Source organism: Argiope bruennichi, chromosome 2 (genome assembly GCF_947563725.1).
Source record: "Argiope bruennichi chromosome 2, qqArgBrue1.1, whole genome shotgun sequence".
Lineage (NCBI taxonomy): Eukaryota > Metazoa > Arthropoda > Arachnida > Araneae > Araneidae > Argiope > Argiope bruennichi.
In genome coordinates, this window is record NC_079152.1 from 104,669,927 (window position 1) to 104,696,954 (window position 27,028).

Below are 27,028 nucleotides of genomic sequence, written 5' to 3' on the forward strand. Positions count from 1 at the left end.
TAGTAAATTACTAGTAAAACTAATGAGTTATTTGTATTATAGTGAAAATTAGTACAAAGGAAAAAAGTCTGAATGCTTGTATCATTTTTATCTCGAAGGAAAAGCTGTCTAATATTGAAATCTAAAATACAGTGAGAATTTCCGTTTTATAAAAAGACAAAAAACAAAATTTTGAGTATTTTGATCAATTTTACGGGATGAAATATGTCACTAAAAATCGTATACAACCATCTCTCTTCATATTTGAAAGAACACTTCTTTGTTCAAAGTACCTCTTTGCTGTCATAGAAAAGATACTCTTTAGTGTACTTTCTGTATGATAAAACAATCTCCATAAAGCTCATAAATCAAATTCATTCTAGTAATTTCGCCAATTTTTATTTCAAGAGGAAGCTCAGAGCTTTAAATATGTGGTCAATAGTTCTTCTTTCCTATAACTTTCCATTTTAAAGAAAATATTGTTACATTGTACATTCTTTATGGAAAAAAATATGACGATATTCCGCGTCCCCGATCACAGCACTGATTTTGTCAATTTGTATTTTATTTAAAAAACTCATGATGTCTGAATATCTCATCAGTTGCCTTTTGGCATTATCTGCTCTCTATTTTCGAGAATAACACTTTGACACAGATCTCAGCCTCAACAACTAGGCCAGTTTTGGACATTTGGATAGTAAACGTAAAAAAATGAAAGAACCCGAAGAACTCGAAATTGTGCAGCGTCAAGTTTAAGTGTTGGAATCGGTTACAAGAAGATGAAAACTTAAGTAGACGTTCACATACTATTCATTCTCAAGTTAAACGACAGATATGACTATGACGGGTATTTAGCAAAAACCTCAAAAAAAAGGCGTACTGCAGCATTTGTCACGACAGCTGTCATATGCAAGTGTATTCCAGATCCAGTAAATTAAATTTTCCTCAGACTTTTAGAACAGCATGGTCTACAGGCCCACATTCCTTTCAAATGTTTTCCACTCACTGTAGATCATTGTTAGAACATTTGAATAGAAACTTTTAGAGTAGAGAAGTGACATTTTTTTTGTATTTTTGAAGAATCCGGGTATTAAAATTCTCATCTGATTTTCATACACGGGGGTTTAACCGGTGTTAATAGATTTTGTCATGCCAGACTCTATTTATTGGGAAATTATGTTGCAACAACATGCGCATCTGCTCAGGAACAAAATGGGCGTGAAATTTCTCTTTATGAATATAAAGTGCTGTTTACAGCTTGCTAACATTGTGGGCAGATGTCTTGAAGAAGAGGTTATGACACGTTTGGGATTCTATCTCATTTGAATGCCAATAAAAATTTCTAAGACATACTCGCCCGGCGGATTACAGCTCGCATTCTACCGTCTAGATCTATTGCGGATCTACAGAAAGCCTCGATTGATGAATGGAATTTTCTCCCAAAACTTAACCCTTAATTGGGAACGCTAGCGATGGATTTTCGTCACCCCTATTATATTTTTAGCTCAATTGAATGGATTGACCCTGTAGCTTCCTGTTTTGTGACCTTCAATACATGTGCACTTTTTCAATCGATTTCAGCGGATGCTTTATAAAATAATTCTGTTATTTCTTTGAGCGCGATCTCTAAGACCGCAACTCCCTGTTAGTGTCCCAGTGATAAACAAGGCTTAGCAGATGGCGCTAAAACTTGGGCCCCGAAATATCATTCAATTTACTGATCCTATTATGAAGCAGTGCTCCAGACACTTTTAAATGAAGCAGAAAGTGATTTTAATGATAAGGATAATTGTACAGAAGAGTTTTTCGATGAAAGTTCGCATTCAACCGATTCTGATATGTATGTTCAAACATAATTAATTTTTCTAGTGATAATGTATTTTGAAAAATTTATAAAATGTATTAATATACCAAGAGATTTATATACAGTATTTACAGGTTGATTTTTATACTATTTCTTAAACTGTATGTTTAAAATGTCCCAGAAAACCATACTATGAAAGTCATACAAGTCGATAAAGAAGGGCCAATTTTACCCATTGTCATTTTTTTTATTTTTCATATAATTGTTCAATTTTCTATTATATTGTCTTCTATATATCTTCCTAGACTGTAAAAATAAATATGATTTAAAAACTAGAAAGTGATATGTTTTTTCAAGAATATTATTTCTTGTAACATGTAATTTGAGAAGAAAATGTAGGTTCCAGCGCATTTACTTTTTTCAATGATATATTTTGAAACATTTCTGAAACATATCTATATATCAAGAAAAATATATTGCTGGTTTTTCATACTAATGCATTCATTAGAATATTTCATTTGAGTGTAAATGAAATGCGGTCTCGTAGACTGCACCTCCCCAGTTAAGTTCTAAAATTTCACCTCCCTAGTTAAGGGTTAACTAGATAATTTGGTGTTCAGTACGCCTAGACGTCGTACAGAATGTAATGAAGCTACAAACATACAGCATATTGTTATGAATCTCTAATGTTCTTCTCAGCACAGTGGTCCGTCGTAGGAATGACCGCTTTAGGTACAGCTTTAATGGATGCTGATCAGATGTCGCATCCATAACCCCCTGGCTTGGCGTCAAGCTGGGTGATATTTTAGACATTTGGCGACAAAAGGAGCGATACTAGGATCTTCGAGAATGACGATAGGTCCATTAGGACGCGATTTAAGATGATCTTATGAGATCTTTGTCTGTTGTTTTGAGTTCATTTGAGTTCAACTCTAGTTAATAGTTGAATGCGCTTCGAACTGCTTTTCATTGTTGTGTTTTTAACATTTTGCTGATTGTTAGAAGTGCTGCTGTTTATTGCTTGTGTATTTCCTGGTTGCTTTATTGTTTACTATGTATTCTGGCCACTATATTAATAAACGTCGTCATTTGTTATTGCGGCCTGTTGTCACCATACACCCACTACTGTGAACTCATCGAGTATAGCTAAATATTTCCGTAACAATATTAAAATTCATACAAACTGTACGAGTGGAACATGTTTTATTCAATTGCACAAGTGAGCATGTACTTTATTTTTAATTGATATTGCAGTACAAATATGCCTTTATTTAAAAAAATATTAATTTATATTTAAGTATTTTTTAAAAAATAATACCTTTATTTAATAATGCTATATGTTTACGTCACTTTTGATGTGGTTTTGTAGTTTTATCTGCACAAACTGTAATTACATTTATTCATGGTCATAATTGTACTGTCTTTTTTTTTATAATGCATAATTAAATTCTTCAGAAATTTGTAGTTATTGTTATTTATAATTCAAATATATTTGAATATAATTATGTATGAAGTAAAATTTGTTTCATATTTATATATTAGCACGAAAATATCTCTTTTATTTATAAATTAAATGCTTACACTAAATGTATGTTGGGAGTTTCTATATTATAGCATATATCTAAAAGATCATGCTTATATTCATGAAATAGACAACAAAGTATTATTTGACTTTCTTTGATCTCAGAAAGATCAATCATTAGATATAAAGTTTTATTTAATGTTAGATATTATAAGAAGCTACTACTTTTTTCAAACAATTGTTTTCGAACAAAATCTTATGAAAATCACCCTAGAAAAATTTAAATACTTTTGGTAACTCCAATATGTATATGCGTAATATTTGAGTAATAACTAAATATAATTATATATGCCTAATTTTTTCCAGATTGTTCTTGGTAGTACCACATCTTTAGAAAAATCATTCGAATATGCATTTTTAAAAAGAATATTTGGATCAGGTCTTATTATGAGGTAAGAAAGTAAACTCATTTATTTGTTTTTCACGTGATTTAGAGCATTTATATATAAAATATATATATATATATATATTCTTGATAAAAAAAAACATGGAGATTTCTCAAACTTGTGACATAACAAAACTTTTAAAAGACTTTTTAAATAACTCATCGTGATTTCTTGTTCAATTATTAGTGGAGTTTTTGAGCTGTAAATTTTAAGCATTTGGATTCATTCTAGCAGGAAAAGAAGAATTAATAAATATGTGTAAAAGTTATAATAAAATTTATTAAATAATTATAATGACTACAATTTATATATGTACAACTTAAGTTACTAAGCTACTTCAATGTATGTTCGTATACCTGGAATTTCAAAACTGTTTCTTTGTAGAGTAAAAAGGAAATGTCAAAAGATTTTTGAAGTGGAATAGTGGTGGTTAATTGAAAATTTATTTTCACAGTGCCCTTTAGAAATATAGGAAATGGAGATAATAAAATATTACCTATTTTAATCATACAAAGAATTGCCATTATTAATTAAAAGGACAAAAAACGAACTCAGCTATTTCTTATTTGTTTCTGAGAAATATTACTGCAATCAGAATTAAATTAACATTTGAATTAACCTAAGGTATTTCCACAATCGAGTAATTTCCGAATCTTTATATGTATACATATCGTAGACTAATTGAAAAAAAATCTTGATATTTTTTAAAACAACTCATTTAACAGTTAACAGGGCTTATTGAAAGTCATTAAATAATTTTTTGTTTATCCTGTATCCAAACTTTCTTCCATAAGTATAAAAAGTGCAAAATTCTTCATAAAACATTATGACTTTTTTCTGGCTCATTGCAATTAGCTTTATCTCATCCAATGTTTTTACAAGGCATGCATATCAAAAAGAGATTGTCGTTTAGCCCCATTACTACAGTTGGTGATTGCTAAATAAAATATAAAAAAAAGATTATCTTTAAAATGTTTATTTAAAATGATATTGATTAAAAATTATAGTTTAGAAATTGCATAACAATTAACTTACTCAAGGAATTTTTAATATTAAAGGATAATTATTGCAATTTTATATAATTTTTAATGACTTTTTGGCTGAAATTTAATAAATCATACTTAGCAGTTTGAATGATGATAAATTGCCAATACTATCATTATTCAAACATCATTAACTGTCATCATTGAAACTTGAAAGAAGTAGGGAATTGGAATTTATAGCAACAATGGCTGTTATCCTCTGAAGTTTCAGTCAGTTAACAGTAACAAAGTAGTTCCGATGATGTGATTCTGTTCATATTCGAGATTCTAAAGTTCCAGTGAAAAGAAGAGGTACAAAAAGGCAGACAGTTCCCGCAACACGGAATGGTGATAAAAGAGTCCCCCCCCCCAAAAAAAAAGTATCAACAGAATGTGGTCAATACAGTTAATAGATATTGAAATGCTTCATCACTTGAAGAGAAACTTGCAGATTGGTCTTATTTGCAGTTATTTTACCCAGAACATTTTTGAAGGACATATCTTGTTTATCTAACTGAAGAAAAGTTCACAATTTGTCTCTATAAAATATATACTTTTTGCACGAGAGAATTATGTGTTCAGTATCATTAATGCTATTACATTCGTGACAAAGGGGATCATTTTGAAGGTTAAACCGATTCAATAGTCCTAGTTTTATAGTTGTTATGCTGATTAGTCTGGCCAAGACAAAATCTTCCCTTCGAATTTTGGACCAGGAAGACAGTGCTACAATGCTAGGGATGTCACCTAAGAAAATGGAATATTTACTGTTTCTATAATTATTGATTGTGATCTGATGCGTCTCTTTCTTGAGGCTTGAAATAATATCTTCAGGAGAGATCTATTCAATACAAGGTGTATTTTGTGTAACTTCCCTGGCTAAGTGATCTTCAAGCTTGTTCCAGATTAAATTTGAATGACCAGGTACCCACAAGAAGGATATTTTTTGATTTAGTTTTGTTAAAGTCTCAACTTTGGATGCAATACGTTGGATAGTTTTTGGCGACTGGAGAGAAATATTTTTCAACCATGTGAGCGTAGAGTAGTTATACATAAGAATCAAACAATCTTTGCCAGGAATGTCATTATTAATCGTTGGTTATTAAAACAAAAATTAAAGAATAAAACAAGAGTTAGTTAATATCTCAATTATGTATAATTTTAGGTTGAAATCTTATAATTTTTATTGACATAGGGTGGGAGATTCAAAACTACTACTTTTTAAAAATCAAAAAGATATATAATGTTCCATCTATTCCTCGTCATACAAATGCTTGGTTCATTTTCTATAAAATATTGTACATAGATCGTATGATAAATTATTAGGATTTGAAATTCAAAATGCAGCAAATCATTTACTATTTATTCAATCATCTAATTTTATCATAAATATTTGCTGGCCTAGAGTCAATTTGAGTAATTGATTGTTTTGTATTGATTTATCATAAATGCTGTTTATGTATTTTTCATGCATTTCATGGCAAACGGTAAGGCATGACAGGAAAATAAATATGTTGCAATAATTCAAAATAGATACAATTGCAACGAAATTGAAAAAATTGTCAAGAAATTCATTCTGAAAATATTTAAAATTAATATACAGTAGATAGTTACTGCTATGAAACAAAAATGAATAGGAAATATATGAGAAAGTATTGATAAATTAAATAATGAAAAATTCAAATATCAAACAATATGACTTCTCGTCGCATTGTTTGCTATTCTATTTAAAGATGTTATATTCTTCTAAAAAGTTTCTAATATCTCGTTTGATTGCCATTAAAATAACAACTATTTGGGAAACTAAAAATAATAGATTTTCAGATAAGATTTAAAAAAAAATGGAATGGAATCCAAACTTCCGATCTTTACATAATTATATTGAATTTAAATTAAATAGAAAACTATTTTCAATTTAAAATTACTAAATTCAAAGCATTGCAATCTTTATACGATTAATTAAATTAAAAAAAAAATAATACTATAATTATAAAAATCTAATTTATTTTAATAAGACACAGAAACTATGATAGAAAATATAGAATGATTTATATTACTTTAAAAAGCAATGACAGATAACACGCATACACACACACACACACACTGAAATATTTTATATGTCCTTATTAAATATCAATCACAAAACATAAAAATACGATCATTTCACAAATAAATGATGATGTTTTCTGGTTTTGACAGCATAAAACATGAACAAAATTGCAATTGAGTTTTGTGAACGTATTGTGTCTTAGATTATAATTGGAAACACAATGGTAAGTAATTAAGATCAGGGCTTTAAGAAAATGGGATACACTTTTTTATGCTCCAGCTTCTTTTGACATAGTAAAGGGAAGACAGCTTTATCTTTTTTTAATATTCCTTTATAGGTATAGAAGTTACCTTTACTTTTTACGGCATTATATATCATGGGAATTTTATTTTTTAGTTTATCTGTACAATTCATTTATAGTGGCCATTTTCTTAAAATAAGGATCTGATAAAATCTTTTATCATCCAGTATATGGAATGAAAATTTTAATAAAAATGTATGCTAAAAAATCAGTCCTATATTTTTATTCTTATTAATCAGAGAAAATGGAAGCTGCATTATAAATAAATTTCAGTGAAATTTGAATATTTTTCTAAAATAAATTAGATTCTACTCAATTCAGTGTATATATATTATAGAGTTCCTTATTTAAATAAGGAGATTTTAATCTTTAGTATAAGTATACATACATATATTTACTACTCTAAAATACCAACAATTTTTATAAATTATGAAACAAAAAAAAGTCACTGAAAATTCTTTTTATTTGTTTGATACTTAGCAAAAAGAACCAGTTAATGAAAGCATGAATCCTTGTTGAGCATTATTAAAAGTTTTCGGATATTTCTTACAGCTCTGGCTCTAAATGGACAACCAGACGTAAGTTACTGGCTCAGACTTTCCACTTCCGAATTTTAGAAGACTTTTTGCCAACTTTCAACGACCAGGCTTTGTTTCTTGCAAAAAAGATTCAGTTACTCCAGCATAAAGATTATGTAGACATATTACCGCTCATCACATTGTGCACTTTAGATATTATTTGTGGTAAGTATATAATATAGATTCTTTTATTTTCATTTAAAACCATCGAGATATTCCTCCCAAAACTTTCTCGCATATTCTCTAATAAAAGTATTACCTTGGTGTCTAATAAAGGTATATTAAATTGTATCTTGGATAAGGCCATGAGCATCGTACATGACTTTGATAATTCATACTTATGAAATACTGATGTTTCGCGAAAATTTAGCATTTTTACTGAATTCTATAGTGTCATACTTGAAAATTCATCACTGGCATGTGGTTGATAAATGAGAAAATCGAATTTGTGGTTTAGACGCAATTTTCTTAATCGATTAAACCAACATTTATTACGTAAGTACAAATGTTACAAATTACAAATTTATTACAAATTATTATTTTATTACAAATTTGTATACCAAATTTTATACATTTAAGCCCTTTCATTTTTGAATGATCGCGTTTACCTTCTTGTGAAATTTCAACCAGAAAAGTTCGTAATTTGATTTGTATTTACAATTTAGACGCTAAATCTATGTACCAAATCTTATATATATATATCTCTTTTCGTTTCGGATTTATTATGATAAATTATATTTGGACGGCCGGACAGACAGAAGTCTTTTGCATGAATTTTGCTCAAAATTTGACAAAAATTTACAAAATTGGTGAAATGACATATATTGAATTTTATCAGTCTCTCTCTCTCAAAGTGTTTTCGATTTAGCGCATTCTAAGAAATACCAATCAGGCAACAGACAGATATTAGGCGAAAATTAAGTTGTTTGAACTAACTTAAATCTAAAAAGTGGAGATATATCAAAATCTCAAGTTCAAATTTTTTTGATAATTGCAGTATTTTCTCTATATTTCATATAGGAGAAAACAATAATGGCATTCTTAATAGGATAAAAAATTTAAGCACTCATTCATCCGAAGAAAGATTATTTTAAAGTTTCGAATTCATTGATGGGCGTTTCTAGAGCTTATTTAATGTAGGAGTTTCAATATTATTAAAAATAAAGAATGCTTTGTAAAAATAAAAAAAAATAAAAAATAATGGTGCAGAAAATCTGCAAGATGTGTTTTCAGGAATAAATTTTAAACTATACATACAAAAAAATTGGATGAATAGATCACATTCACCATTTTCTTTGCACATGTGTGCTTATATGCAGCATACGGTACTTTTTCAGAATCCATAATGGGTACCCAGATTGGTGCACAAAAAGGAGAGAACATAGAATATGTGTCAGCTATTCACAAGTAAGAGAAAGACTTATTAATTCTTGCTTATCTTTTTCGCCTAGAATATTGACGTTTTTGCCTGCAAAAGAATGAATATAGAATGCCCTTTTTTTTCAAAAAAATCATTTTGTTATTTGATAAGAATGAAAAGCAGGAATTTAATTCAGTATATTAGGAATTAAAGAGCGTGAAAATTAAAAAGAAAATTAATTCATCATGATAAAGACGAAAGTGGAAATCCTTCTCTGAGTTAATATTAAACGGAAACAATTTTTAAAAAATCCTAATTGAATGTTTTGATGGATGAATTCAATTTCATCATATTAAAAATATTTTTATAGTTTGTATATTCAGTTTTTAAAAGGCATTAAAAAGATAATTATTTTGATTTTAATACAATGCAAAACTCGTTTTTTTGTGGTAATAGTTTGAAATATATGGTCAACAATTTTTATAAAGTTGTATCAATTGCCCATACGGTGAACATTAAACTTATTTTCTTGCTTGATTAAATTGTCTGATTAACTCCTATTTCTCGGTTTCTTTCCTACTTTGCTTCTTCTGATTGAATAAAGCTTTTAAAAACACTGTGAACTTCAAATGATCCTTTCTAATAATACTTTGCAGTCCATTAATTAGAAAAATGTTAAGTGCAGCTGTAAAATCATTCGATAAAGCCGTCTGAATATAGCGTTTGTATAGAAATTCATTTACATTTTATTGCTGCCATTCGAGAAAAACGTTCGAGTTTTACCTTTTTAACCTAAATAAGAGCTGTAAACGAATTTGATTCAAGAAACATTTTGATAAATAAAAGTATATGGTGGAAATTAAACATGTACTTGCTATTTTTTATTTATTTATAAATTCCTTATAAAAGCATAAAATATATTCAATTTGTACATAATGTAATAGAAAAATAAAATATTTTATAAATAAACAATAAAAATATGAAGGGGAAATTAAATAATTCTTACTACAAAATAAATTAATATTTAAAATGAAATTACATTTTAACGATTCCAAAGACATGAAATGAGTGACAACTTATTGTTAACCATTAAAAGTTACTCACATGATTTCAATTATGTGAGTAACTTTTAATTGGAAAGTTATTCACATGATTTCAATTATGTGAGTAACTTTCCAATTTATTTCTGTCCTGGTGTACAGTCACTCAGATAAATTGTAAATAACATTAAAAAAACTCTTTAATGCTTTTTTTTTATTTTAAAAGCATTCCCTCAACTAAAAAATAAATTTTCCAAATAAATTCAAACAAGAAAAATTAAGAATAACTCATTATTATAAGGAGCTGAAATTTTGCATCATAGAAGAAGTATTTAAATTTTTGTTTGCTATTCATAGCTGATTTCCGATAAATAGGAATTGTTTTCATTTAGAAATAAATATTTCCATTTCTATCGTTTGCATTATGAGTAGTTTACTCTTCTTAATTTCCTTACTGATACCAAAAGTTTTGTCATCTTAAATACGAAGTATAACTGCTTTTTGCTAAATTTAACCAGAAAAGTATTCAAAGTCTTTGGAGCTTAAATTCTTTATATTATAGGTTGTTTTCTTTAAATAAAATACGACGAAAAATGCACTAAGAAATTAAAATTATAGAAACGATTGATTAAATATAATTATATACTAAAAATATTTTCAAACTGGTAATATAATAAAGTTCGTGTAAAGAATTCGAAAAAAATTCAGAATTCACACAATTAATAACACAACAATGTATAATTTCTGTTTGAAAACGATCCTTGAATGTATCTGTCGATGTCGCGTAATTAATTAAAAAAATTCGTCCAATTTAGAGATTTTCCATGCTTTATAATTTCATCAATTTAAGTAGCAAAAAATTGTTTTTTTTTGTTTGAAATCTTACAATCTCAAAAATACTATAATAAATATGATTGTTAAGACCTGGGAACTATGTAAAACTTTTTGTGTCATAATAATTTGTAATATACATCGAAGAGCCATTACATTATGACCGCCTTGTTAATAACATGTAGGACCACCTTTATCCAAAACTGTCATCACCCGACGTGAAATTGACTTTACAAGGTGCTGATAGGCAATCCGAGGTATCTCGTACCAAGCGCTCACCAAATGGCTTTACAATTACCTCACATTGAGAGGGGGTAACTTGGCAGCACGAATTGGGTTTTCCAGGTGCGAACACAAATTCTCTATGGGAATAATGTCAGGTGAATTTGGAAGTCAAGACATGATTTGAAAGTCACTGGAATGTTCCTCGAATTATTGCCTAACGATTCGACCGTTATGACATGGTGCATTATTCTGTTGGTAAACACCATCAACCGCAGGAAATTCTATTGTCATGAATGGATGAAACTGATCTGCAACGATGTTTACGTAGCGTACACACATCATGGATTGTTCTGTGGGGATCATGGGTCCTAATGTGCTCCATGAAAACATTGCACAAACCATTATACCCCCACCAACGGCTTATTTCCGTCTAACTGTGCATCCGGGAGTCTGAGTTTCCTTTGGAAATCGGCGTATTCGTATGCGCCCGTCGATGTGATGGATCAGAAAACGTGATTCGTCGGATCATGTAGCCTTCTTCCATTCTTCTAATGTCCAATTCCGATGTTTCTTAGCCCATAGCAGTGACGTGCCGTCAGTGCAAGGACATGCATCGGCCTCCGGCTGAGTAGGGCCCATACGCAGCAATGTACGCCGCACAATGTGTTGAAAAACACTGTCTGGATTGCCACTATTGTAGCTTGTGGTGATTTCGGCTGTTGTAGCTCCTCGGTCACGGCAAATAACGCATAGCAATCTCCGCTCTCCTCTGAAATCAATGCGCCGTGGACGACACATTGTATGCCGGCGACTTGTCGTTTCACCATCCATGCACCATTTCGATATGTGCTCACAACAACTACATGTGAATAGCCAACTAAACGCGACGTTTCTAATATTGATGTTCCCAGTCGCCGAGCCATAACGATTTGACCTTTATCGAAATCTGATAAATCAACTGCTTCCCATTTTTTCGCTAATCCCGATATGTTTGGAAAGACAATGCATAGACATTTTTTATTCTCCAACATCAGCCGCGCACGTCCATTAGTTTTGCTCTTGGGTGAGCCCATCGTTATAGATGGTGGCTGGTCATAATGTAATGATTCTTCGGTGTACATTTATTTACTCAAACAATATAAAATATAATTATTCTAATAAAAACTTTTTGTGTATTTCAAACAGTTTGAAAATAAGCTTTGAGGCAAAGACAAGAGCAGATACCTTGTATATTGCTATAATTAGAAATTTTAAATCTAAATGTACATTTTTTTTTACTATTTAACCATAATTGTTTTGCGAATCGATTCAAATTATTCCCTTATGCTTGCAGATTAGCTGAATTTTTTAATCAGCAAAGCATCTATCCTTGGTTATGGTCGAATGCGTTGTTCAACCTCACAAGATCAGGAAGAGAATTCCGCAGATATGTGGAAATTGTGCATAAGTTTACGGAAAAGGTAGAGTGTGATAATTTTAAATCTTTTTACAGATAATGATTGAGATATAATAGCTATAATTTTTTCATTGTTGTTTCAATGATATACTGATATTATTTTTTAGGATAAAAATTAATTTTTTTTCAAGTACTGAAACATGGTCTGGTGAGTTACAGAATGGCAAATTTTTCTTTGTTCTAACTAGCGTCACTTACAAAATTTACAAGGTTGAGTCAGGCTGTTAAATGATTTCTCATAATGTATGACACAAATGTTGTTCAACTCTGAAAATACTTCTATAATTGATAAAAGTAGCGATGCCCATTTCATTTCTTGACCTTTTTTTGGCAAACAGGCATACTTGGATGAGCTGAATTCTTTAATATTTATTAAGAATATAGGATCACAAATTATTGTGACCAAGGATCATGACTTACTTGTGTGAGTTTGGTCAGATGCATGAGTTAGATCTAGTTAAGTTTATATCCAAGTTCCAAACAGAGTATTTTTATGGGCGTCAAAATTATTTTATGTGATCAGATGACAATGACATTACATACATCGACTCAGATATCTTCTACCCTTTCTTACAAAAGGGCTAATATTTGACTAAGATGCATCAACATGCATCAACATATTACTATGTATCTATACTGAAATCTGTGTTGAATATTTGACATCTTCTTACTGAATTATTTTACCATCAGGTCTACCGTAGTGCCAACAGAAATATGGGAGACTGGGAAAAGGAATAGTCTTTGTTGTTTTTGAATCTTCTTTTGCTATTTAGTTGTATTGCCTGGTGTCAATAAAAATATGATGGATACCCGAAATAAAAATGCAAACTTTAATTGATAAAGCAAACTATTGATCAGTTTTCAAAGAAAGGACTTAATGCGATTGATATTTTTGAATGAAATAATTGTACTTGTAAACTAATGAAATTGGATATTTTTAACATAACACACACGCACAGTGGTTATAAAAATAATGATAACATCTGTGAATAAAAGTGATATTTATGAATGGGATTCGTAAGAATTAAAATATAGTCCTAGCTGTAAGTATTTTTTTAAATATAAGAATATGTATCATGATAGTATGAAGTAGCTTTAATGAAAGAGTGTGTGTCTTGGATTTTTGTCGAAAATGTAGATACCAGTACCTGGCAGACTTTCAAAGAGGCCAAATTGTAAGAGCCCAACTATCTGTAGCAACTATGACTGAAACATACCAGCGTTTAGAAGTTTCTAGAGGCACGGTGTTTAAACTCATGACAACATATACACAGCGCTGCGAGACAAGCGTGGGAAAATAAAATAGTTGGTAGAAAGAAAAGCTCAGTGAAAGAGACATACGGGTATTGAAGAGGATTGTAATGTCTAAAAAGCGAACAACTGCAGCAAAAATGACTCATGGGCTCAAGTTCCATCTGGATTATCTTGTGTCAGTGATTACAATTAGAAGACACCTTCATAAACAGAGTATTTCAAGTACAGCAGCAATTCCTAACCACTTGTCTCAGACATTAATGTCAAAATTTGTCTACAGAATGCTTAATCACAAAATCTGACTGATAAATGAAAGGCAGTTGAATCATCTTTCACACTTCCCCCCATATTACTTCTAGTACGTTTTGGAAGGACATCTGTAAAAGCGCGTGATCGTGACTGTCTCTTTTCCACCTGTCAGGAGGAATGGTGTGAATCTGGCATGATATGGGAAGACGTGTCATGAATTTCTGCTGACCCAATCGTAATTCTGAAAGAAAGGATCACTCTAGAGAAATATGGTGAAGTTTAGTTGACGAAGTTGTTGCAAACTTTTTTTTTCGAGGATGTTAAGGCTTCTAATTCATGCAACGAAACTTATACAATCGTGATTTGATAAACACGAGGATAAAGTGAAGCACCTTTATCCTAGTGTGTACAGTCTCCCTCACTCAATATAATTGGACAGTTATTTTAGAGCATTTATTCCAGAATCAGTATCCTTCTTCTGCATCTCCCTCGGAATTTTCACAATATCTCTAAGAATGGTATAATATTTTTCTAAACATTATTTAGCATTTGTCTGATTCGTTTCTCAGTGAAGCTGTATTACATGCCAAACGTTATTTAGGTGCTATTAATACAGATTATTCTATTTCTGTGGTGTTTCCACACACACACAACACACGGGCTTATATATATATATATATATATATATATATATATATATATATATATATATATATATATATATATATATATGATTTTAATTTTTTCAGATTGTTCGACAAAAGAAACAAGAAAGACTGTCCCAACAAAAATCTGTGCAAAACAAGGAAAAAGAAAATGAGATTGAAAGGAAAAAGAGAAAGGCTTTACTGGATTTGCTATTGGATTTGCATCTGGAGAAACAACAAATTTTGGTAACTGATATCCAGGAAGAAGTGGCCAATTTTATGTTTGCAGCACGTATATCTTTTCTCTTATTTTTTTGTAAGGCATATCCGAAACTAATATATTGAAATGTATTTTATGAATAGTAATTGGCTCTTATCTGAGTAGTGAGATAGTGTGAAACTGACCCTGAAAAATACTACGTTATAAAACTTTCAAATCGTTTCTTAAATTACACTTTCTAACAACAAATATTTTGACATCTATGCAAATGAGGATATCTACGGTTCTGATTTATGCCACTTCTGTATTTAAATATCATGTAGGAAATAGTAATGGCATTAGTCACATGGAAGATGCCACGAAATTCGGGGCTGTCTGACTTTGAGAAAGGCGTAATTGTTGGATATCATAGAAATGGCCATTCCATAAGGAGCATATATAGTAATTTAAACATTCCAAAATCGACAGTGTCTTTTATGATAAGAAATGGAAGGTGAGTGGTGATTGTCGGAATGTGCTTCTATCAGGTAGATATAAGAAACTTTGAAATAGAAACCGACGAGTGCTCTCCAAAGAAATTCGGATAAAACGTATTAAACCGTGATCTACATACAGCAGGAGTTCCAAAAAGCATCCGGGATTGTTGTTTCGATAAATACCATCTGCAAGGAAGCAAATTTGCTTGGATTCCATAGTCGTGGTGCAGGCCATAAGCCTTTGATTACAAAATCCAAACGAGTTGCTCTGTTAAGATGGTGCAAGCCACTTCTAATCTGGGTCGTAGATGAGTGAAATAGGTTCCACGGAGTGATGAGGTTCAATCTCTATCCGTCGGATGGCAGAGTCTGGGTTTGGCGTAAGCATGGAGAAAATCTTTTGCCAGAATTTATTGTGATTACAGTAAAGTTTGGCGAGGTGGAATTATGGTCTAGGATGTTTCTCGTGGCATGCACTGGGACCCTTGATTGAGCCACATGTATCACCAATATCAAAACGATATCTTTGTCTATTTCCTAATTCTACGGAAATCATTATAGGCTCTTCTCTTTCTTCTTTAATGATCATATCCCTTCTATGAAATAATGGTTAAGTTAAGGCTTTATACAATGTTAACTTTAAGATATTTTATAAAGAATTTTTTTTCGTTTCTAATTAGGGTCATGATACAATATCCATGGCATTAACCTATACTCTGTATAACATCGGCATCGAACCAAAGATACAAGAGAGAGCTCGCGAAGAGATCGATACCATTTTTGGGGACGACTATGAAAGGCACGTCACAATGGACGATGCCTGTAATATGAAATATCTCGAATGCATTGTCAAGGTTGGTGTTAAAAAAATGTATTCTTATATTTAAATGAATATTTTGCTTTATAAATTGTTAGATATTAGTGAAGAAGAAGATAGATTTTGTTTTTAAGTTCCTTGAATATTTACCCTTCAGTGTAGCCATTTGGCTACACGTTTTTAATTCCATTTATAAACTTCACATGATTATTCAAGTGCAATGAGTGCTTCGAAATCCTTTTTTTAAATATTTTTTTGATAAACATTTCTAGAAAAGATTGATATATGGCAATAGTGTTACAAGAATTAGATTTAAACTGGAAACTTGGGAAAATATAAAGATGATTATAGTATGAATAGATCTGCCATTAGAAATACTAGCATTTTTTTGCATTATAAAAATGTATTGGTAAAAAGGGCCTTTTAACCTTATTGCAGAATTATTATAATGAGATTTGCGTCATTTGGATATTATTTAATTCAGAATGCAGCCGTTTTGCACATTTTAATTTTACGAAAAAATAATTTATATTTTTTTAAAAACTAATTTTCTTAATTATATATAGTTGTTCAAAATGCATATATTTTTTTAAAAAAATCATGCATTCTAGGGTTAATATGTAGCATGGTTCTTGCTGTCTCAAAAATTTTTTTCAGTCATTCTAAATATTAATCTTTTCTTAATGATGTATGTATTTTTTCTGATAAAAGTGGAGTGAGAGGAATTTGCATTTAGTGGTTTTTATCAACTGTGTATATAACTATTAATGTTTTATCAATTTTTTTAGATATGTTTTTAAAGTATTTTTACACTTATTTTTGTCATAAACAATTCTGAATTGACATTTTTTTTATTCATTTCTTTTATATTAGAATATTATATATTTTTTAAAAATATTTTTTGGCCAAACAGTTTACCTGTAACTAATAGTCTATATACCAACTATACTTTACATTAGTTTTTTTTACTGGACTTAAATTCAATATAGATTTTAAATGTGTTTTACAATTTAAAATTTTTTTGATGGATTAAATTTCGAAATGTTGAAACTTATTGTGTAATGTTATTTCATTGTAAGAAAAGGAGAGAAATTAAGCATTTGTACTTTATCCTAATTATCTACCAGACATTAAAGTTACTGAATCAATTAATATCTATTAATATCTGTGATAATTTAGAATTAAAAACATTTATTCATTTGCATTTTGACACTATTATATTTTTATGGCTACTTAAAAATTTTTTACTCTTTAACCATTCTTTTAAGTAAATTCTCATTGATTTCAATTCAACCGAGGTTCATCAATTATAAACCTTAATTGAAATGAAGATTTTTAAATTTCAGGAATCTCTAAGGCTCTTTCCATCACTACCGGTTATTGGTAGAATATTAGACGAAGACATTGAATACAGTAAGTATTCCCTCGTCTGAGAAAAAAAAATGTGGTATTAAAAAATATTATAGTTATTTTTTTGAATTAGAATGCAAAATCTTTATTATTTACTTTACATTTCACTTATTTTTGGCTTAAAACTCTAAACCATGGTCAGAAATTTTTGAAATTTTTCTTCATTAAACTGATTTGTAAAAAAATTGTTTAGTTAAAATTGTTCTCAAATATCAGTTTTAACAGCAGGCTTGAGCGAAATTTCATGTCATTATTCAAAAAGATTTGTGATGTATGGACATGTATGTATTTCACTTCGAATTTCTTTGTTTGACAGCCGAACTTCACTCTCCTGGTTCGATCCTCATCACGAAATGCTTTAGAATAAGACATTTTTAAAACACGGCTCATTCTTTCTTTGCTTGTTCACCGCTGATGCTCATACTGTTATTGACTTTTTTTTTTCGTTCCTTTGCAATAAAGAGTTTTAGTTGGAACTTAAAGAATGGAAGTTTATGAATTGAATATAATTCCAAGATTATTCTGATTAATAACACTTAAATGAAAAAATAAAAAAAGAGCTTATCTGAAATCTTCATCTATAATTCGGCGATTTAAGAATAATTTTTCAGAAATTTGAATTTCGTTTCTTATTTTTCAGTTGAGAATATATTGTCTCAAATTTGCAATGTGGCTTCTCAGCACACAGCTGGTTTCATCGTAAAAAAGATAGTTTTACAGATGGCTTTTAAGCATGCTTAACGGATGACAGATCGATGACCCCTCTGTTTTGGCGACAAACTTGGAGACCATTTCGCGATTTTGATAACAAAATTGGAGATTCCAGAACAAACAAGAATTTTGGAGATGCGTTTATTAGGATACGATTTTTAATGTCCTTTCTAGAACTTTCCGTGAGAAAGCCGTGAGTTAGACCTGAATCGCGTATTAAGGCAGCATTGAGCCGTGCGCTGATTAGACAGTCAATGTTGAGTCGAGAGTTGCGTTCGTAGTAATGATTTGGTATTCGAGTTTAGCTCAAATGAGCACACAAAGGAGAATAGTAAACTTTGGAGAGGGTAAATTGTTGTGTAAATTCTCTCTGATTGCTTTATGGTATTCTGGTTGTTTACAACCGATTTACTGTTTGCGTGCCGCTGTTCAATGTAAGTATGTTCTTGTGTAGATTTGGCTGTATTTTGTTAATTTTGTGTTTGTGGTCTGTTGTTCAATAAATGTATTTCTTTGAGCTTATTGGACTGTTTCACTGCATCTTTTGCACCGGACCCGTTGAGTTTGCAGATTTTTGGAAATTTTTTGTAGCAATACACAAAATAAATTTTAAAAGCAGTATAGGTGCTTGTTACTTTTTGATGTTATCAGTCATCAGACTCAGAGGATTTGAGACTGAGTTTAGCTATATTTAGCTAGATTGGTATACTGTAACTCTCTGAATGTTAATTTCAGATGACCTTGCAATTTTGACGAGAATAACCGATGAGCAAATAACACCTTCTCAAAAATATTACAAAACACTAATGGGAATACACTTAACCCTCTTCACATATAAAATATTCTGCACGTATATACTGTGATTCACCCGCGGAATCGGGTTTTGAACACATGCTCAAAAAACAAGACCGTAGCAAATTTTTAGCTGAGACCAATTATGGATTTTGATAGTATGAAGCCACAGGCTTAAAACTTTCTCCAGAATTCTTTTTTTAACCTCAACATAGATTCTGGAGAAAAATTTCTTCTTTTGGAATGCAAAATAAAATCATGTTTTTGAAATTTCTAATAAAAATTGAAGACTTTCATGCAAGAAAGAAAAAAATGATCAGTAGTTAGGGTTACAGAAGCAAATTCTTGCCTTTCGCGAAATATTTAAATTCAAAAAAAGAAGTAAAACTTCATGATTATAAAAAAGCTTTTAGAGTAGAATGAATAGCTTTAATGGTACAGCAGTTGCGTCAGACTGGGCAAAAGTCTGCTATGTTCTTCGACTTCAGTAAGAAAAATCGATGGCCTTAAATGAAATTACAAAATTTTATGTTTAATTTAATAGCTTTCAGGAAGGAAAATTTTTATAAAAATGAAATATTGTTTGATTTTCAAACACAACAAAATTTTGATAGGTCTTATAACTGGAGAAATGGTACTAAATACTTTTTGTTTGTGTAAACGCATATTTAAAACACATTGTCCAAAACTGGAAATTTATGAAAGTAAATAATTTTATTTTGCTTTTGACAAATCATTTTAGTAGATAGATCTTAACTAGTATAATTTAATGCTGAAAAGATTGCATGGAAATTTCTCTGCTAGGTAAAAAAAAAAAAAAAATCGTAAAAAGTGAGATTTAAAAACCACAATGAATGGCACTCAAAATAGAATTATTAAATATATTATCTTGGAATAAAAAGTTACATACAATTAGAACTAGAATTAAAAATACTAACACAAATGTTCAGAAAGAAAATTCTTATTGAATCGTAATTTTTTATTTGATATATTTGATAAATATTATAATTATAAAAATTATATTCTTAGGATATGAATTACTGATAGTTTGTTTCTTCATATAAAAAATTACGATAATAATATATATATGTTTTCGAAAACACAATCAGAATCCCAAAAATATATTTTGAGAATCATGCTAGTTTGTCTGTGAGCAATAAGATTCAAACAAGCAACGAGATAGATAAGTGAAATGCAATAAGTGATCTGGACTCCTGAATTGTAGATTTGTATTAGATGTTAGTAAAATGTTAGTCAGTTAGTTAAAATGATATAAAATTCATGTTACATTTTCTTCACTGAACTTAGGAGACAGACTCAAGATGGGCTATAAGAAAGGTGGACAGTGACTACTTCAGCTAGTTATTTTTTATGAAGGATTTTTATGTTTGTGCTTAAGCGAATGGGAATTTTTATGTATGTGTTCGATCAAGCGATTAATTGTCAGTTAGAAATTAATCAGGTTAAGAATATACAAGTACATTTCTTAGAGTATGCGAGAAAGCTTCGGGGAGACTATTACGTCTATTTTTACTTGGTGATTAAAATACAATAATAATGTAATAATAAATACAATAATAATAAAATACAATAATAATAAAATACAATAATAATACAATAATAATAAAATACAATAATAATAATAAAATACAATAATAATAAAATACAATAATAATAAAATACAATAATAATACAATAATAATAAAATACAATAATAATACAATAATAATAAAATACAATAAAAATAAAAATATGCAGTAGTTTCTAGCTAAAAACTAGAAGTTTTTAAGAAATACAATAATCTTAAAAAATAAATTACAAATAAATGCAATTTTTCAGATCGTTAATTTTCAGTTAATAACATTTTATTCTTGCAATTTAACTTTTATTGAAGCACAGTTCCTCACATTTTTTTAAAATTCTTTATTGAAATGCCATTATGAGCTCATTAAATAAAATTATCGCCAGAATGTATTTTTTTTTTTAAAAAATAATGTTCATAAACAAATGAAATTTTTTTAAAAAACTCTACGGCTGTGAAGAACATCTTAAGCCAATAATTCAAGAATAACTTTTATTAACTTTATAAATCTTAACTCACTTATTTAACAATTTTTTAATTTTTTTCTTTTGTAGACGGAATGTTTATTCCAAAAGGAACTCATGTTCACTGTAACATTATAAGCCTTCATAGACGGGATGATATATACCCAAATCCTGATGTATTTGATCCAGACAGATTTCAGCCTGAAAATTCCTTGAACCGTCAACCATACGCCTATATACCTTTTTCAGCGGGTCGTCGCAACTGCATTGGTGAGTTTAAAAAAGCATGAGTTAAATCTGAGGGATTTAATCAAGATAAAAAAACGCTTTGCTTCTCATTTGAAGCATGTAGCTACTATAAAGCTTAGAGTTACTTGAATGAAGTTCAAAGTTGACAAAATAAATAGCTATAATAGATATTATGATACCCTTTTTCGAAAGAATAAAAAACATATCTGAATTAATCTATACTGTATTATAACAATAAAAAAAAGATCCTTGCATAAGAATATTGCAACAGCTGAAAAATTAAACTAGTTGAATTAAATGATTTGTGACTCAAAAGTTCACAATAAAAAATATTGTATTATAATAGTTTACTAGAATTTATTTCTAAACGTTCCTTTTGAAGGAAAATTTCAGAAATTTTCCAATTAATTATTAAAAAAAAGGGGTGGTACGTTTTTTAAGAGGATTCAATGCCTTTTTTTAGGAGAATATATTTTTAAAAAAATTCTTAGATAACTGAGACTAGTGACCAAATCCTGCCCGCTTAAATAGCCATATGTTTTTGTTAAAAATTCACAGGAATTAAGTATTCTAAAAAATCAGAATAAAGGAAGGGGTCTGCCAGACGATGAAATATTTTCATATTGAGTTGATTTCGTTAATGATAGCATTTAGGAAACATGAGATTATATTCTAATGAAAAGTGCTTAAAGATAAACCAAACCAAATAATTTCTTTCAAATGGGAAATTTTATTTATTTTAAAGTATTATTTAATTCATTTACTTCTATTACAGTTCTTTCTTTCTAAAATATAAATTTGGAGAAAAAATACCTTGTACAATATTGATTTTATGTGATATAATATTTTAATTTCATTTTTGTAGTGAACAAAATAATTCCTCCTAAATATTTTTTGTACAAAATAATTCCTCCTATATATTTTTTGTACAAACTAATTCTTTCTGTATATTTTTTGTACAAAATAATCCCTCCTATATATTTTTTGAACAAAATAATTCTTCCTGTATATTTTTAGTTTGGATAATAAAGAATCAACTTCCTAATTTTTGAAACCTTGCCGATAATTGATTATTTTTTAAACTGGTTGCACCAACTCGCCATAAAATAATTCCTTGCTCAAAACAAACAAGCTATTTCAATTTTACTATTTAATTTATGATAATAATTAAAAATATGTAAACAAATGGAAAAAAATTCTTTGTGAATTACCTATTATGTTTTATTCAAATATTTTCCGAAATCCTTCTTACTGTGAAGGTAATCTCATGGTTCCAAATAGTCATGAAAAAACAAACAAACTGTTAAGCAATTACTACTAATGACGAAAACGAGGTTCTTTTATTATAAAGTGATCTAAAAATAATTCTAACAAGGGGGTGTTCAAATGAAAAAATACGAAATGACATTGGGGGTATAAACGAAGATTGTATTCAAAGTACGCACCATAGACCTGAGCAATGATCCCATTGATTAACGAGCCGAAAGATTCCTTGTTCCAAGAACTCCCGTGGCCATGACGAGATCCAGTCTTTCACAGGCTCTTGAGTTCACCGTCCGAGTTGAAGCGCTTTCATTTGAGGTGCTTTTTCATTGGACCAAGCACATGAAAATCCCAGGGCGACATGTCCGGGCTGTTGGGTGGAGTGTCGAGCTGCTCCCACTTGAACTTGTCCAGTTCCGTGTGTGTGACCCTGGAGACGTGTGGAGCGGTGGGTGTGCATGTAAGCGCATGTACACCCACCGTGAGTAGCCCCGTACAGCACACATAGGAGTTAATGATTCTTCTGTGCTCGAGAATGATTCTTCTGTGCTCTGTAGCGTCAATTGAATTGCGCTCTTTATAAGATCCTCTACTCTCTCCTGCGCATGCGGCTGCCCGCGCATGTTCCGATCTACTCCGGAGACTTTAATCGCATCCTTTGATGTCTCGCTACATTCTCCCATAGCGGGAATGTTAACTATTATGTTATTACGACGTTTCCAACTTTTCATTTGAACACCCCTTGTATTTAAAATAAATCTGTTCACCTGTGATACTTTTACTAAATAATAAAGGGAAATGACAAAAATTAGTTTGCCTTTATTTTTAATATTTGAAATTTTGTCCACATCATTCTTCTTGCTACATGCAAGAAATTTGATTCAATCCGAGACAAATTTCATTTTAATGGGTATAATTTCTCACTCTCTATTTATTTAAAGTAAATTGTAACCTTAAAGTACATAAACAACTGGACCGATTTTGCTTAATTTATTTGCCTATTATTTTGTAACTTCACATACATAAATATCTAGTTAGAAAGCTTTATGTTTCTTGCACACATATAACTTAAAACATTACAGTTTCTAGTAGTGATAAGCTATAGTATATGAAATTTTAGAGGCGTGACAAGACCGAAAATAAGGTGAGAAAATGACTAGTCACCAAAAATAATTACTAATTTGATAAAATTAAAAAAAATAATATTGAAGAGAATATAATATATAACATTTTTTCTTTCTTTCTATTATTTACAAAGATGTAAGAAAAAGAAATAAAGCAATTCTTGAAATTTGATGCAAAAAATAATCTTCATGGAAGTTTTAATAAACTAATTTTTCATGATCATTTAAGGTATTACTTACATTTCGAAAATCAAAATTATAATATCGTTTGTATGTTTATTCAGAAGTATGACATATTTTTAAATTTTAACAATTCGCAAACGATTAAAAATTTAATTTTGAATATTTCTTATGAATATGACTTATTAGATTACATATATTTCATATGAATATGACTTATTAGATTACATATATTTCATATGAATATGACTTATTAAATTATATTAGCTTTCAGTATGGTTTGGAGTTTAAAGTAGCCACTAGTTGCTGCTGTCAAAGTGATATTTTGCAAAAGAATTGATCCTGTTCAAAGTAATAACATAGTTGTTCAGTTTCATCATAACAGTTGTTCATTTCAATTTAATCAGAATCAATGCAGAGAAAAGGTACTTTTCCTCATTTAACAGCTTTTTCCTTGAGCAAATTCATCAGCGTATTGAAAAACCACAAATGGCGTTGAAACGATTAGCGTGTGACGAAAATTGCCGGCGTAAATCATTTACAAAGAAGAGCATTATAAAGGACTAATGACAACACAGAAAGGAAGAGCTTTGACGCACTTTGCATAATTCACAGGGTTAAACAGTAGCAACGAAATGTCAGTAGTGACATTGTATGGATGCAAGATGGGGCTCTTCCACACATCACCCAATGTGTTCGATCAGTGCCGCAACAACACTTTGGTGATAGAGTCATCTCTCATAACTTTGCGGTTTCGTGGCCACCGCGATCCCCCGACCACACTTCTATGGATTTCTGCTTCTGGGGTTATCTGAAATCTTAGGTGTACACGCCTGGTCCACGAGATGTGTCAGAATTACAAGACGTCATAACACGTGTGAAGTTATGCAGATTCCTTCTTTCATGTTACGTTCGACATTGTTGTCCACAATCTTCCGAATGCAATGCGTTGTTGCCTGCCAAGGCGAACACGTTGAAAACCTGTAATTATAACTTTCCACTCCAATAAAAGCTTTTTTTTCTTTCCTCTCTGTATTGTCATTAGTCGTCCTTTATAATGCCCTTCTTTGCAAATGCTTTACGCCGGCAATTTTCGTCACACGTTAATCGTTCCAATGTCATTTGTGGTTTTTCAATACGCTGATCAATTTGCTCAAGGAAAAAGTGGGTGTTGCCATTCGAAGATTTCGAAATTCTCTCACTGTAACCGTAACCGTGAGCTCTGCGTTATTTAGAATCATCACAATCTCCAGCGCATACCTGCAAACAACCATGTCTGAAATGTTGGTTCGATTGGTTCAGTGGATAGGCCGCTAGGGTATCATATGTGGGGGAAGTTTTTTTTTGACCACCCTGTATGTATATATATATTTAAAAATATTTAATAACTATTGCTGAAATTCAGATAAACTATTTTTTATATTCTTTCAGGTCAGAAATTCGCTCTTTTAGAAGAGAAAGTTGTGATAAGCAACATCCTTCGGCATTTCAAAGTGGTGTCGTTAGATCCGAGAGATCAGTTTCACACGAAGATAGAATTTTCTTTGAGACCAGCTCAGCCGGTCAGGTTGAAGTTTATTCCAATAAGATGATTCTTCTGTCTATTCTTTTATATTTTTTTGACAATCATTTAAAAAATTTTGCTTTATAAAAATAAAAGTATACAATAAATAGAAATGAAAACTTTTCTTCAAAAAATATATGTATCATGAATGTATATAATTTTTCAAGTGCCATTATTAAGGATTTAATAATAATAGGTTGCTATTGAATTAACATCCACAATTGAATATTCAAAACTAAATATTGCTAAAATTTTATGTAAAATGAAAGTTCTTAAGGTATTTGTATTTTATAATTGATGCATAAATAATAAATAAATATTTCCATCATTGATATTAAAAAAAAATTACCAAATCCATCAAAATTAAAGAATGTTTTTACATAAATTTTCGGCAAGTGCCATTATAAACAACAACATAAATTTTCTTAGTCTTCATTTCTCAGTATCTGAAGTTTTTTTATGTACAATATAATTACTTTAATTTTATCCACACGGAAGCTTGATCATAAAAACAGTAAAAAAAAATTACTCAGGAAGGCAAAATGCTGTGCAGCATGCATATCTAAAGAAATAAGCGTTTTAAATTATCACAGTTTAACTTAGAAAATTAAAAAAAAAATTGCCTTTGATGACAAAAGCCTTCTGAAAGATAGGGTTTCACTATAAAGAAACAACCAAAACATTCTTCGTAATTATTATTCTATTGCAGAAGAATTATTATCTAGATAAAAAAAAAAGTCTCCTGTTTCAACATATTAATGCGGCATCAGTTATTTTAGTAATTAATATTCTTAGAGATAAAAATACCTAACAGCTTTCATATAAATGATATGAATTATCGAAATTATATCAAATATTCAAGATAAATTATGTAACATTAAATGTGAGTGTTTGATGTTTTGTTGAAATTATATTATTTATTTGAAAAGAAATGGCAATCAGCCACAAAGATTCGTTATTATTATATTACTAGGCATTTAGATGACAATCAGCGTAAAATCATCAAAATTAACATTTATAAATCAAACAAGTTAAATATCAATATATTTTTAAGCAAATAAACATTTGTAAACCTTATCAATAAAAAAAAACTTTATGCTCTTTCATAAGTTCGTGTGCTTATAAGGGCACGTTAAAATAACACTTCTTGAGAAATTGTAATGAATTCGGAAAATTAAATGCATTTGTGTTTGTTGGTAACCGAGATAATGCTTCATGATTAATAACAACCATTTTTAAACGCATAAAAATAATACTTGAAAATCTAAAAGATAACTGACTTAGACAGATAAATTAAAAAAAAAATTATGTTACCATCTTCGCCTTTGACTACTCTCGCTTAATGTCAGTTATTTTTAACAGTACTACTTTCTGAGTTTGATAAGCAACTGTTGCTTTAAGATTTCTTTCAC

General features: G+C 30.0%; 1 protein-coding gene across 1 annotated transcript in view; it reads left to right on the forward strand.

Moving 5' to 3' along the window:
- Positions 1-25,750, forward strand: part of LOC129962270 (cytochrome P450 4C1-like) — a 39,940-nt gene extending 14,190 nt beyond the window's left edge. The window contains exons 5-13 of the mRNA XM_056076015.1: positions 3,672-3,757; positions 7,677-7,867; positions 9,040-9,109; positions 12,492-12,618; positions 14,867-15,052; positions 16,141-16,314; positions 17,624-17,690; positions 21,327-21,506; positions 25,484-25,750. Of these exons, the coding sequence (XP_055931990.1) occupies positions 3,672-3,757; positions 7,677-7,867; positions 9,040-9,109; positions 12,492-12,618; positions 14,867-15,052; positions 16,141-16,314; positions 17,624-17,690; positions 21,327-21,506; positions 25,484-25,644 (1,242 nt within the window). The 3' untranslated portion in view covers positions 25,645-25,750. The remainder of the gene's footprint in view (positions 1-3,671; positions 3,758-7,676; positions 7,868-9,039; positions 9,110-12,491; positions 12,619-14,866; positions 15,053-16,140; positions 16,315-17,623; positions 17,691-21,326; positions 21,507-25,483) is intronic.
- Positions 25,751-27,028: the final 1,278 nt, after the last annotated feature.